The 12,959-nt window shown below is 58.2% G+C and overlaps 1 protein-coding gene across 1 annotated transcript; it reads left to right on the forward strand.

Moving 5' to 3' along the window:
- The first annotated feature begins 988 nt into the window (after window positions 1-988).
- On the forward strand, window positions 989-12,482 carry LOC135893878 (digestive cysteine proteinase 2-like). The gene is made up of 11 exons (XM_065421834.1): window positions 989-1,040; window positions 2,262-2,318; window positions 3,804-3,896; window positions 4,699-4,871; window positions 5,598-5,838; window positions 7,457-7,658; window positions 8,458-8,651; window positions 9,334-9,425; window positions 9,985-10,146; window positions 11,208-11,397; window positions 12,295-12,482. The coding sequence occupies exons 1-11, from the start codon at window positions 989-991 to the stop codon at window positions 12,480-12,482; spliced, it is 1,644 nt and encodes a 547-aa protein (XP_065277906.1).
- The last annotated feature ends 477 nt before the right edge of the window (window positions 12,483-12,959 follow it).

Here is a 12,959-nt window from a genome sequence, read left to right on the forward strand (position 1 = left end):
TGGAGAACAAAGAGATCAGGTGACCTCCTGGCCCGGGAAAGAGACGAAGGCAGAGGAGGGGCTGGAGAGTTTCAGTTTGGAGCTGGCTGGGGAAATGGAGGGGGGGGACAGACGGGGCTCTGGCCTCCCTGGCCCCAAGATGGACCTGACTAAGGGGTCCTGTTCTCTGTATCTACAAGCTCTGTTTTGGACCGTGTTCCTGTCGTCTAATAAACCTCCTGTTTCACTGGCTGGCTGAGAGTCACGTCTGAGTGCGGAATTGGGGTGCAGGGCCCACTGGCTTCCCCAGGACCCCGCCTGTGCAGACTCGCTGGGGGAAGCGCACGGTGTGAGAAGGGGATGCTGACTGCTCCAAGGTCAGACCCAGGAAGGTTGAAGCTGTGTAAGCTTCTTGCCCTGGAGACAGTCTGCTCCGAGAGAGGAGGCTCCCCTAGAGTCCTGACTGGCTTCGTATGGAGTAGTTCCAGAGCATCGCCCAGTGACTTCATGACAGACGCCCATCACTGTGGTACTTGTACTCACCGGGCAAGTGAGATCTGCACGGTGAGATCCAGAACGGGCGTCGCAGCGTGCAGAGACTCAAGCACGGCCAACTTCTAGAGCCTGTTCATCCCCGCGAATGGACGTTTCCAAGGCCTTCGAGTTGCCAATCCCCCCCCACACCACTCCCCAGCCCAGGGACGGCTTCTTTCGGCCTTGATCTGTCCTACAATGATTGTCTTTCCATGGGCACGTGCTGAGCGGCTGCTTCAAACCCTGGACCTGCAGCAGCCAATAGGCTGGGTGCAAAGAAATGACCAGGCCCTGCCCCTTCTCTATTCTTGAATTCAGTAGCATGTCTTTAACCCACGCACGGGGCAGGGCCGACTTTCCCCATTGGTTGACAGAGGGCCGGTGATTTACATCCAGCCTCTTTTTTAGGGGGCTTCTGGGAGGTTTGGCTTGCAAAGCGGGAGCGAGGGAGCGCCTGGCTGCACGTGCTGCACCCATGGCGATCTTCAGATGGATGCTGATTCTTCTGTTGTGGAGCTGTTGCCCAGGTGAGTTTATTTCCCTGCTAATCCTGCCCCCCCCCCCCCGTATATTGGAGGCTACTGAAAAGGCACCTTTGCTGCCCTGCGGTGAGTGCGATACTGGGCTATCTAGCCTGACCGCAGGGTGCTTGGTCCAAGAAACCGGGGAGGTGGTGAATGTTGCATTGTTCACGGTGCTTGCTGTCCTTTCCGTGACTCCAGAGGCCAGGCCCCGACTGAGGGAGGCAGCGTGGCGGCTGCATCCGACTGTCAGTCTGGCAGCTAGCGGCTGTGAGTCCCACGGGGGCTGTCTGCCTCCAGCAGCCTCCATGCTCACCAAGTTCTGTCTCTTCTCTGCCCCGAGGGCCATGGTCTGCCCTGGAGCCAGTGGCACTCGGGGTGTGGTGGGAGTTTTCCCCAGCCGAAAGGGGGGGGAGCGCGGGAGGGAGCAGGGGGTAGGAACTGGAACTCCAGGGAGTCTCTGGGGCCTCCCTCGTTCTGGCCTGGGCAGGGATATTGCCGTCCACGGTAGGTACATTGCTTGCTGGGACACTGAGTGCTGACATGACGCAGCCTCTACCCACCAAGGGTAGCCAAGGACTGAGCCCACACCCCAGACACTCGCTGGACTCTGGGAGTTGCGGGCACGTGAGATCAGCGGGACCGGTCCCATTGGGCCCTCGGACTTGGTCTGGGGGAGTGGGACCAGCAGGCATGTGAATTAGGCATGGTGTGTAAAGTAGTTACGGTAATTCTGGGGTATAGCCCCTGCGCTGCTTTGGGGGGAGGGAGTGCCCCTACAGAACTCTAGCACCCTGGCCAGGCCATGCTCATCTTCTCTTCCCTTGTCTGCGTGCATAGGTGCTGGAACTGGCTTGAAGTAGTCATAACAACCCAAATCCCTGGCTTCTGCCTTCAGCACCCCCACTATAAAACTTGTTCCAGCCTGCGTGTGAGCCCCAGGCATCTGGGCATCGTTTCAGGGGGTCACATCCCCAGCTTGGGATTCTCAGGGGGTCAAGAGCTTGTTAACGGGTCACCCCAGGTGATGAGCCGGCGGAGTTTCCTTCCCACTCAGCTATCTAACTCCCTGCCAGCTGGACTGCTCTTTGCACCGGGCTGGGATAGACACTGCACGGCCCCCGCAAAGCTGTGAAGGCTTCGCGTCCTTTCAGCTTCCCTGGGCTGGTCTTGGTGGGGAATGAAGTGGCTGTCAGTGCGGGGAATAAGAGGACCCTTCTCTTCCAGGAGCCGAGGGCAACCTGCAGCCAGTCCCCAAGTTCGGAGATGTCTATCACGTTACAGGTAATGCTCCAGGAGTGGGCTTAACCCCGTGTATATTGGGGGCTGGGGGCTGTCCCAGGGAGGTGGTGTCTTAAAGATGGGCGTTCTGAGGCTTAATTAGCATTTGCAAAGTGCTTGGAGATCCTGGCTGGAAGGTGCTGTAGAATCTCACAGGGACAGATTTTCACAGGTATTTAATGCAAGTAGGGGCCTAGTGGGATTTCCAAAAACGCTGCCGTAGGTTGGGTACTGGAAATCAATGGGAGCTGTTTAGGTGCTTATCTGCAGCTATAGGCACCTAAATACCTTTGAAAATGTGGCCCAAAGTACTTTGGCAGGGCAGAAGTGGTGCTCGGCTCCAAGTCAAGTTTAAGCCTGGCGTCTGGGTACAAGGGTTGGGTGGGGAGGAGGTCAGCTCTTCTCTTGAGATGTCAGACAGATCTGGCTGAGAAATCAGTCCCCTCCAGGTCTGGGAGGTGTTCCAGCCACCAAAGCTGCATAGCTGGGTCTCGGCTTCAAATGAGACCGCCCCCTCCCCCAGCCACACAATGCGAAGGAGTGCAGATGTAGGGCCCTGATCCCCACCTGTTAGAATACTGTTGTCCAGGTTTGTTCCATCTGTATATTTTGAAAGACGGTTGCACCTCCTCTATTGACAGGGGCCCGGCCGCGGTCTGTGTTTGAATGCCACACTCCCGTGTAAGAGTCCAAAGAGTAGGGAGGAAAGTAATTCTGTAGAAGCCGTGATATCACCCTGGTACAATCAGAGCTGCAGGCTCAAGTGCCACAGAGGCAGGACTGCTAACGTTATGCACTGCAGCACGGTTCTTTGGTGGCGTTGGGGGGCCGGGGGAGGAGCCTTCCACTCCCATTTCTCAGTGCACTAGGAAGGAGGTGCATATAAGCTTGTTCAACGACATCTTGAAACAACCTTAGATCCCCCCCGTCCCCACCTCTAGCCCCTTTTGGACCCTGGCAAACGAGCTTTGTCGCCTCGGAAGTGGTTTGGATAGGACCCCTATTGAGCTGAACTTACAATCTCCTCCTAGCTGGGCAAGTGCCCTGGGCCCCCTCCCGAAGAGCTCTCACTAGAAGGGATGTCTCTGGCGACTGAAATTTACCTCTGTGCTGCCCCATCCCCGCCAACCCTCCTCTGTCGTGAATTCGCAGCCCTTAACAATGATTTGCAGTGCCATTGCTGAACCATGAAACCAGGTTAGAGAACACTGGGGCCTTCCCTTACTCGGCTTTTCTACCCTCCCACTGGCTTCAGGGAGAGTTCGCCTGGGTACAGGGTGAACCGGGGATCAGGATTAGGCGCCTGCGTTTAAAATCAGCTGGTAGGTTGCTCTTAGCTACCCCTGCATGGGCCCTGCAGCTGGGGAGCGCGGTCTGACTGTATGGGCGGGGCACAGCGTCTCTAAAGCGATTAACTGTAGCTATGACCTGGTCCCTCGGTCTCTATGGGACAGGCTAACCTGGCTCCTGTCACCTCGTGTCCTGCAGGGGTTATCAGCCTGCCCTATGCTGAAATCAAGGAGCCCTTCGAAGCCTGGTACAACCTGACCGGAGGCCAGAGCCGTATCCAGTACTACCACGGTAGGTCACCTGGATACTGTTGGGGTCGCGGTCCAGGGAGGCAGCGTCCTTTCCCCCTAACGCACATTGAATGGATTGCCCACGTCTGGCTGCACGGCCGGGCCCTCTCCTCTGAGTGCATCCAGTGCTGCGGATGGGTCTCTGTCATAGCACGCCTGGAGAAGCAGCACCTGGGCCAAGGCCCCGCAGGCTAAGAATAGATCAGTTTAAGTTCTGTGGTGTAGATAAACTGAGCTTCTAGCGTTTGCTCTGGGGTGCAGCTAGGAGCTTAGGATCTGGCCCCAGGATGGTACCAGAGCTGCGGTCCTGACGCAGGCAGCCCCCCAGTGGAGGCCGGGGGTGTCAAAGAGGGAAATCCAAGCCAGGACGCTCGGGATCGCCCACAGCTCTAGTTTATTCCGTGATTCTTTGCTAGAACGCGGTTAATGGCTTCAGGTCACAGCTGCTGCAACTAAACTGGTCACCCTCCCCTGTCCAGCAAGCCTGCTTCTCCTCTCCGCTCCTGCCAGCGGCACGCCAGGGCAGCTCCACTGGCGAACGAGTGCCGAGCAGGAGGGGAGCACCAGTGAGCACCCCATTTACTCCTACTTAGCAGCTCGGGGGAGTCCCACATCCCACTGCAGTGAGTGCCGGGGCTACCTCTAGCCCTCGGCATGGCCCGTGTCTCCCAACCCCCCGTCGCTCAGCACAGAGTGACGGTCGCCTCTGTTACGCTTCCCCTTGCCCTTGGGGAGGGCGTGAGCGCCCGCAGCACTGTTGTAGCCCTCTGTGGTAACTGCTTGCCCTGGGTGCATCCCTGCAGGCCAAGTGATCACGTACCAGCTTGGCTCTCTGGAGCCATTCGGCGCCAGTTTCAAGGTGACCCCAGAAACCACAGAAACCGAGGCGAACGTTCGGAAGTGCTTCCGGGTCAATGGCACGGCCGGGGATCTCATCAGCCCGCAGAGCGTCTTCCCCCGCCTGGACGGCTTCAAGGTGAGCCTGTGTCTCACGGGACCTGCCAAAGACGGGCCCCGGATGCCAGGCATCCTGCTCGGCGAATGGGCTCTCCGTCCCCCCCTCAGGAGACCCCTTAGCTACCTCGCCCTGCTCCATACCACAGGGCCAATGGCCTGACAAAGCACACGCGCCATGGGGCTCTGCGGCAGACTAGTGCATGATGGGTAATTGAGCCAGCACATTAGTGCATGATGGGTAATTGCGCCAGCACACCCCTTCCCCTAACAGCGATGTGACAAGCACAGAGCCAGATCCAGCCCTGCCCTAAGAAAGGTGCATCGCCACTCAAGTCAGCTGAGCTTGTGCCAGGGCTGGCTGGGGAGTCAAACCGTCCCTCCCAGGGGTGCCCAAGTGGAAAGGGGTCCGGGGAAGCCTGCCCCATCCCCCTTGTACACCCTGAGCACGGGCCAGGGGTAATCAGCTGAAGGGGGATGGGGACTTCCCCCTTTGTGCTCCCCCGGGGAGAATGTCCCCCAAGAGGGGAGGACTGGCCCGCGTCTAGACTTCCAGCCCCGAGGCGCGAGCTTGGCCTGACTGCTACACAGCGAGCCTTCGTCCTGTGGCTCAGAGCGCGCACAGCTGCTGGCCAGGACGCCGCGGGCAGCGCTTCGTGTTTGCACCGCGTAGGATCTCTCTTGCTCCGGCAGTTAGCTGTCCCACCTCATTCGGAAACACTGCCCCTAACGCCCGCTGCCTCCCCAGCCCGTGCGGGAGGAGTCCTACAAAGGGCAGCTCTGCACCGTGCTGCAGAACGTGTCCTACTGGGGCCGGAAGAAGAACGTCTACACCCTGTGGGTGGCCAGCTCCGCCGACGGCCCCGTGCCCGTCCACTACGAGATGCGGGGCTTCAACAGCCTGCTGGGCTCCCACTACGACAAGTACGAGATCGACTACAGCGGCTTCGCCCGCAGCTACCCAGCCGAGGTCTTCAGCCTCCCACACGGTAAGCGCCCTGCTGCCCTGGTCTATAGGGCTTCTGCCACCACACCCAACGTTGCAGTAAGGGACCGTAGATCCAGGTGAGACACCGCCCATCCCCTCCATACCCTGCAAGCGCTTCTGGCTACAGCAATACCTGGCCACGCCGCAGGCAAACGGGTTGGTGAATCAAGGGACTTGAAACCAGATCAGTGCCTGTGTAGATGGCGCTGGTGTCCTCACGGAGCACAGTCCGTTGGTGAAGCTGTACAGACTGAAAGGAGAGCCCGTGCCATGCAGATCCTGGTTGGCAAATGCTAGTTGTGAACGTACTGGCGCTGGCAAACCTTGCACTGGGCAGAGATGTGTCAGCTTTCCATACGGCCCCTCAGCTGGTGTGAAGCAGCGTCGTTCTGCTGAAGTCTGTTTACACCAGTGACAGCCATGTGGTCCTCCAGAGCCAGGCTGGCTAACCCACTAACTGATGCCAGGCTCCATCTGCCTCAACTTTTCTGATGCCCTTCTGCTGAACTGAACTGGAGAGGTCACACTGGCCTGGCCCAGCCTGCTCCCTGGTGTCAGGCCATGGTGTGGGGTAGGTGCCGTTAGCACAGGCAGTGCCACAGGCTTGCATGGGGGAGGGTTTTGAGAATAAACCAAGCCCTGGGAATTTCCGAGATGATAAAGATGCTCCCTCTAACCAAACCTCCCCCTGCTCGACCATAGGGTTTGAAAACGTAACTGGACCAAGGTCCTAGAAAAGAGCTCTCCATCCCTTACTTCTGAACCTAGCCTGGGACATGGGGAGGGCCCTCTGCAAGTGCCTAACGCAGTGAACAACCGGTGCAGGGCCAGATTCTGCTCTGACCCTGGATTTACACTGATGTAACCCTCCCCTCCCCCAACTCAAAGGGAATTACTCCAGATTAACAGCCATGTACCAGCACAATCTGGCCTACTCCCTACCTATAGGCCAACCACAACTTTTTACTGCAGCAAGAAGTGAACTGGTGAAGATGCAGCTTGATTTATGATTGATTGATTGATTGATTGATAGATAGAGTGAGAGAGAGTCCAGCGGAGGGCAACAGAAATGATTAGGGGGCTGGAGCACATGATTTATGAGGAGAGGCTGAGGGAACTGGGGTTATTTAGTCTGCAGAAGAGAAGAGTGAGGGGGGATTTGATAGCTGCTTTCAACTACCTGAAAGGGGGGTTCCAAAGAGGACGGAGCTCAGCTGTTCTCAGTGGTGGCAGATGACAGAACAAGGAGCAATGGTCTCAAGTTGCAGTGGGGGAGATCTAGGTTGGATATCAGGAAACACTATTTCACTAGGAGGGTGGTGAAGCACTGGAATGGGTTACCTAGGGAGGTGGTGGAATCTCCTTCCTCAGAAGTTTTTAAGGCCTGGCTTGACAAACCCCTGGCTGGGATGATTTAGTTGGTGTAGGTCCTGCTTTGAGCAGGGGGTTGGACTAGATACCTCCTGAGGTCTCTTCCGACCCTGATATTCTATGATTCTATGATTCGATAAAGTCAATCCTGCTCTTGATAACCTTTGCCCTGCCAGTCTGCTCCAGGAATAATCTGTGCCTGCCACAAACTTGTCCATGACAGTTGCTTCTGCCTCTATCCTGTCTAGGTCTAAAATGCGAGCACTGGCCTGGCGCAGGGCCGGAGCACCAGATCCTGGCCAATCCAATGCAGGAATTTGTCGGGAGAATTAGAGAAACAGACCGAGTCCATCACCGGCTGTTCCACCACTACAAGGAGAAGTTCAGGAAGACATACAGCACCAAGAAGGAGATGGAACACAGGAAACGCACCTTCATCCACAACATGAGGTACAGGGCTCTCTGGGAACGGAAAGGAGGAACAAGAGGGTCTGTTTAAGTATCTCAAGGAATGATCCAAGGGACCAGCAAAAAACTGGTTGCTTGATAGAGGCGTCTTCTAATAACGATGGAAGAGACTCCTGCCCAGCCTGTGTGGGGCTGCGCTGGGGTACTCTCTTGAGAAGAGAGGATGCCTGGTCAACGTGCCCTCACGTCGTATGCCTGGAACGAACCCAGGACACAGTGTGAGTGTGATTTTGGTTGCTGTTCTTTGGGTGTGCAGCTCGAGTGTTCGGGACTCTCGGTCCAGGCTGAAAATCCGGCCCCAAGCATCTCCAGCTGGGCACCCAAAAAATCCAGGGGTTGGGGCTGGGAAGTTTGGGTGCAAACCCCTGGCCTCTCCCACCACACGTGAGGCAGCCCCAAGCTGAGGGAACTCCCCAGACCGCTAGAAGTGATGCAGGCTGAGTCTCTTGCATGACATTCCCCCCCCAAAGAGTAGCTTAGAGAGTAAGTGCTAAGGGACGACTGCTCTGCATCACGGCCCATAGAACCTGACCCAGATACTGTCCCAGGCCCTTTCCTCTCGTTACAGGGCTGAGCTTCTCCGGGCTCCAGCCTAGGTGGGAGGAGGAGGTGGCTTCTTCTGGGATTGCTTCTCCCCCGTGCCCTGGCATGGCTAGGAGCCTCCCATGCCGGTTATGATTATTTGTTTTTTTGGGGTTACTGGCTGCAGGGAGGGTGGCCACAAGCCAGTGCTGCCTGCTGCCCGGCTCCCCCTCTCTTCACATCATCCATCCCCTCCCAGGTACATCCACTCCAAGAATCGGGCCAACCTGCCCTACAAGCTGGTGCTGAACCACCTGGCCGACCGCACCCCAGAGGAGATGGCCGTGCTGCGGGGACGGCTAAAGAGCGGGGCCCCCAACAAGGGGCAGCCGTTCCCGTCCGAGGGGTACAAGAGCCTCGTCCTACCAGAGAGCCTGGACTGGAGGCTGTACGGTGAGTGAGACATGCTGGGCTCTACCTCCCATTCTAACCTGCCAATGGTGCAGCGGGGAGTTTAAGCCCTGCCCAGGGGGCTCTCTTCTGGAGCCACTGCATATGACAGCCTGAGATGGGAAACAGATCCCAGAGAAAACTAGCTCCGATGCACTGCACACCCCGGGCACTGAGAGTTCGCTGCCTTCGCCTGACCAGAGCTAGTGTAACCCAGACTAAGGGACCAGGCCTATGTCCCTCTCTAGCGACCGGGCCGTAGGGTTCCCCACCTCCTCCTGACCAGAGCTAGCATAACCCAGACTAAGGGACCGGGCCTACGTCCCTCTCTAGCGACCGGGCCGTAGGGTTCCCCACCTCCTCCTGACCAGAGCTAGCGTAACCCAGACTAAGGGACTGGGCCTACGTCCCTCTCTAGCGACCGGGCCATAGAAGGGGTTTGAGTCTCACACGGCCTCCACCTAATGGAGCATGTCTTTTAGTTCAGGCAGCAGCGGGGGCTGTTTTAAGCTCTGAGGGTCCCAGGTTCAAGCCCCACAAAGGGCCGAAGTGGGGTCCGTTACTCTCTGCGAAAAGGAACTTTTCTGCAAAGCGGCCACTTTCCCATGGAAGAATGTGGGAGATGTTAAAACCCCCACATTATCTCACTGCAAACCCTCCTGCCCTGTAACCCCTCCCTCCCCAGGCGCCGTGACCCCAGTGAAGGACCAGGCCGTGTGCGGCTCCTGCTGGAGCTTTGCTACCACCGGGGCGATGGAGGGCGCCCTGTTCCTCAAGGTGAGAGCCCTGCTGCCTTGCGTGTCTCGGGAGGGAGCAGTGCAGAGTCTCCGAGGCAGGCTGGGGCATCTGAGCCCACACCCACTTGTCAGGCTCTGGCTGACTAGCTGCACAGCCGAGCTGCCCGGGACTGGGAGTTAAGGTCTGAGCCCTGAAGGGGAACATGGCCTTGCTCCACGCCACGGGGGACCTCTGGCTGCTGATCAAGAGTAGCTATGAGATGTGGAGCATGGTGTGTCTGGTCCTGCTAGACACAACATGCCTGGGAGGCGGAGGCCACCCCTTACTGGGGAGAGGAAGCAATTGGGAGGCGGGGGAAATCATCCTTGAATGGGACAGCGGGCAGCCGGGCACACTCCAGTGACCCCCCTGTGCGCAGGCCCAGGGTGGAGGCAGCGCCCAGAGGGAACCTTTGGTGCTTTCGGCTGGAGGAGGGAGACACCTGACCCCCCCTGAGCCGGAGGAAAGCCCCAACCCCCCTCTCCTCTGGGCTTTGTGCATTACCCGGGACTCTGGAGCTCTCGGCTGGGACCCTGACTTTCTCCCGGCTGCCCCCCAGACCGGAGTGCTGACCCCGCTGTCCCAGCAAGTCCTGATCGACTGCTCCTGGGGCTTCGGGAACCACGCCTGCGACGGCGGCGAGGAGTGGCAGGCGTACGAGTGGATCAAGAAGCACGGCGGCATCGCCAGCACCGAGTCCTATGGGCCGTACATGGGCCAGGTGAGCACTGGGCCGGCGGCCGAGGAGAGCACGGAGCCGTTCGGCTCGGGGGGCCTGATGAATTTCTCCACGCCGGGGGGAGATTCTAGGAGGGCCTTCGGGGTGCTGGGCACCCTCGTGCCTGCTGTCCCCATGAGGGTTGAGGGTGCTTCGTACCCTATCTGGGGCATGCACAGGCCACTTCAGACACTGCCAGGCCTGTCAGAGGCAAGACGGCCTTGTGGTTACAGCAGTGGATGGCGACCTGGGTTCAATCAGGTTCCCTCTGTGAGCACAGGCAGATCGCCCCCGGTGGACTGAGCAGGGCCGGATTTCCAATTAGGCACAGTAGGCCCGTGCCTAGGGGCGCCCTGCCGCTCTAAAACCGTGGGCAACACAAAGGGCCGCTGTAGGCAGGGGGAGGGGGGCTGAAGATGCTGTGCCTAGGGGTGCGTAAGGTGTAAATCCGGCCCTGGTGCTGAGCAGCTGCAGGGCCCACTGCCATCCAGTGCAGATGGGGGTGCTGAGCACCCCCGGAAAGCAGAACCGCCGCCCTCCTTCCCTGCCTCAGCTCTGCGGCCGTAAAACGGACTCAGCCCTGCCCTGCCCCCCGGGCTGGCTGAGATGTGACAGCGCCAGGGGCTGCGTCGGTGCCCAGACAGGAGAGCGGCGAGGCTGGCGCTCCCACCCCGCAGCCCCTCGTGCGGGAGCGGGACTTCTCACACGTGAGCCGCTCCATTGAACTCAAGGAGATGATGGCGGTGCACGAGGGCCTGCGCGACCGCTGTCACTAACTCATCCTAACCCTGGCAGTGGCTGGAGGGGGCCTGCGTAGATCCAAACCCTGACGCAGGATGGGGGAGATTTGGGTTGAGTGTTTCTCCAGCAGGACCAGTGAAACTTCCTCCTTAGCCAGGGGGAGCGTTAACAGACTGGACAGCCCAGCGTTGACTGGCTGCACTGGGCCAGCGCCTGCCTTGTCTGCTCTGCCGTGGTATCCAGATGGTGCCATGCAAGAGTCTGGCTGAGGGGCAGGGCTCTGGATTTGTCACCCAGCTCTTGCACTGGTCTCTCCCCTCCAGAACGGGTACTGCCACTACAATCAGACTGACCTCATAGCCAAGGTCGCTGGCTACATCAACGTAGACCCCGGGAACGTCACCGCCCTGAAAGCGGCGCTCTACAAGCACGGCCCGGTGGCTGTGAACATTGACGCCTCCCCCAAGACCTTTGCCTTCTATGCCAACGGTGTCTACTACGAACCTGCCTGCGGTGAGTCTGGGGGAGCGCCAGGGGCTCTGCTGGGGGAGGACTTTGCTTGTCTCGAATTGGACAAAGCCAGGTTCCCTGCGGGCAGAAGCAGCTGCATTGACTCCTGCCACAGCTCGATCAGACCCAGGGTGCATCTCGTCTAGGATCGTGTTAATTAATCATAACATCACACAGCCTTGTTCTCGTGATTGTGTTATTTCCCTTGGCCTCCGGGTGTTCCTATGAGCTCCAGATCTAACAGACGTTACTCTGCTGAACTTGAGACTGGAGCCGCCAGAGCCTCGAGGGTGCAATAGAACATCACTAAAACTAACTTTAAATAAAAATAAAGGCTACAGTCCCATCCCCCCAGCTGCTTCAGAGGAAGGTGCAAGAAACTCCTAATAGAACAACCTACCCATGGGGGGAGATTTTACCCTAGCCCCATACAGAGCGTGACTGCCTAATGCCCTAAAGCAGGAGGATTCATAACTCTTATCTTTTATCCTACCTAACCTAACTGTGGATGTTCCTTCTCTGCGTCCAATCCGCTAACTCTTGCTAAACTTGAGGCCTCCGTGATATCCTGTGGCAATGAGTTCCGCAGGCTAATTAGGCTTTGCATTAAAAAGTAGGTTTTAAAATGTTGCCTTTTTTAATTCATTGGGCATCCCCTTGTTCCTGGGTGGCACTGACCTTCCCTGCCACTCATTATCTTGCACCCCTTTTTATAGCCCCCTCTTATTCATTCCCCTCTACACTAATTCCTATAAGGCAATGACACGATGAATATAGGAAGACATGTAGGGTGGTTCCTCTGCACAGGGCATGGCCTGCTGGCCTCCTGCGTGGGGAACCCACAGCCCAGTCTCTCACCTCCCAGCAGAGGGAGACTGAATCTCCTCTCCTTTCTCCTAGGAAACAAGAGCACAGAGCTGGACCATGCGGTGCTGGCCGTGGGCTACGGGGTCCTGCAAGGGGAGAGCTATTGGCTCATCAAAAACTCCTGGTCCACCTACTGGGGTAACGACGGCTACATCCTCATGTCCATGCGGGACAACAACTGCGGGGTGACAACGGCGGCAACGTACCCCGTCCTGGCCTGAGCGCGGACGCTGCATGCAGGACCTGTTCCCCCAGCCTTGCCCGAGAGACCAGCTAGCCCTGGGGAAAGAGAACCACTCACCTGCCTCTGGCTGAGCTCCCAGTAGACTCCAGTTACGTGAACCGGTTGGAAGCCTGACAGCAACTCTCTGGCTGGGGCAGGTCACTCCCGGAGTGTTGCTTTAATACCCACCACAACGGGGCTGGTTCCCTCAAGGCCCTGTGAGATGCTGGGTGGTCTCCAAGCTGAGGGGCCCCCTGCACCTCGCACCACCTCGGAACAGAAGCCCCGCAAGGCGGGGGCCATGCTGATGTGTCTCTACGCATCACGCACACCTGCCACTGTCACCGTGCTTATAGCGTGTCAAGCAGTGAGGGGGGGGGGGGTGGCGAGCCACAGACGGGGGGGGGGGCAGAGGGAGAGCTAGGCATGGCCACTGCTGAGTGATGGGTATAGAAGCCAGCACAGCGAGGGTCTC

This window comes from Emys orbicularis, chromosome 23, assembly GCF_028017835.1.
Source record: "Emys orbicularis isolate rEmyOrb1 chromosome 23, rEmyOrb1.hap1, whole genome shotgun sequence".
In the NCBI taxonomy this organism is placed as follows: domain Eukaryota; kingdom Metazoa; phylum Chordata; order Testudines; family Emydidae; genus Emys; species Emys orbicularis.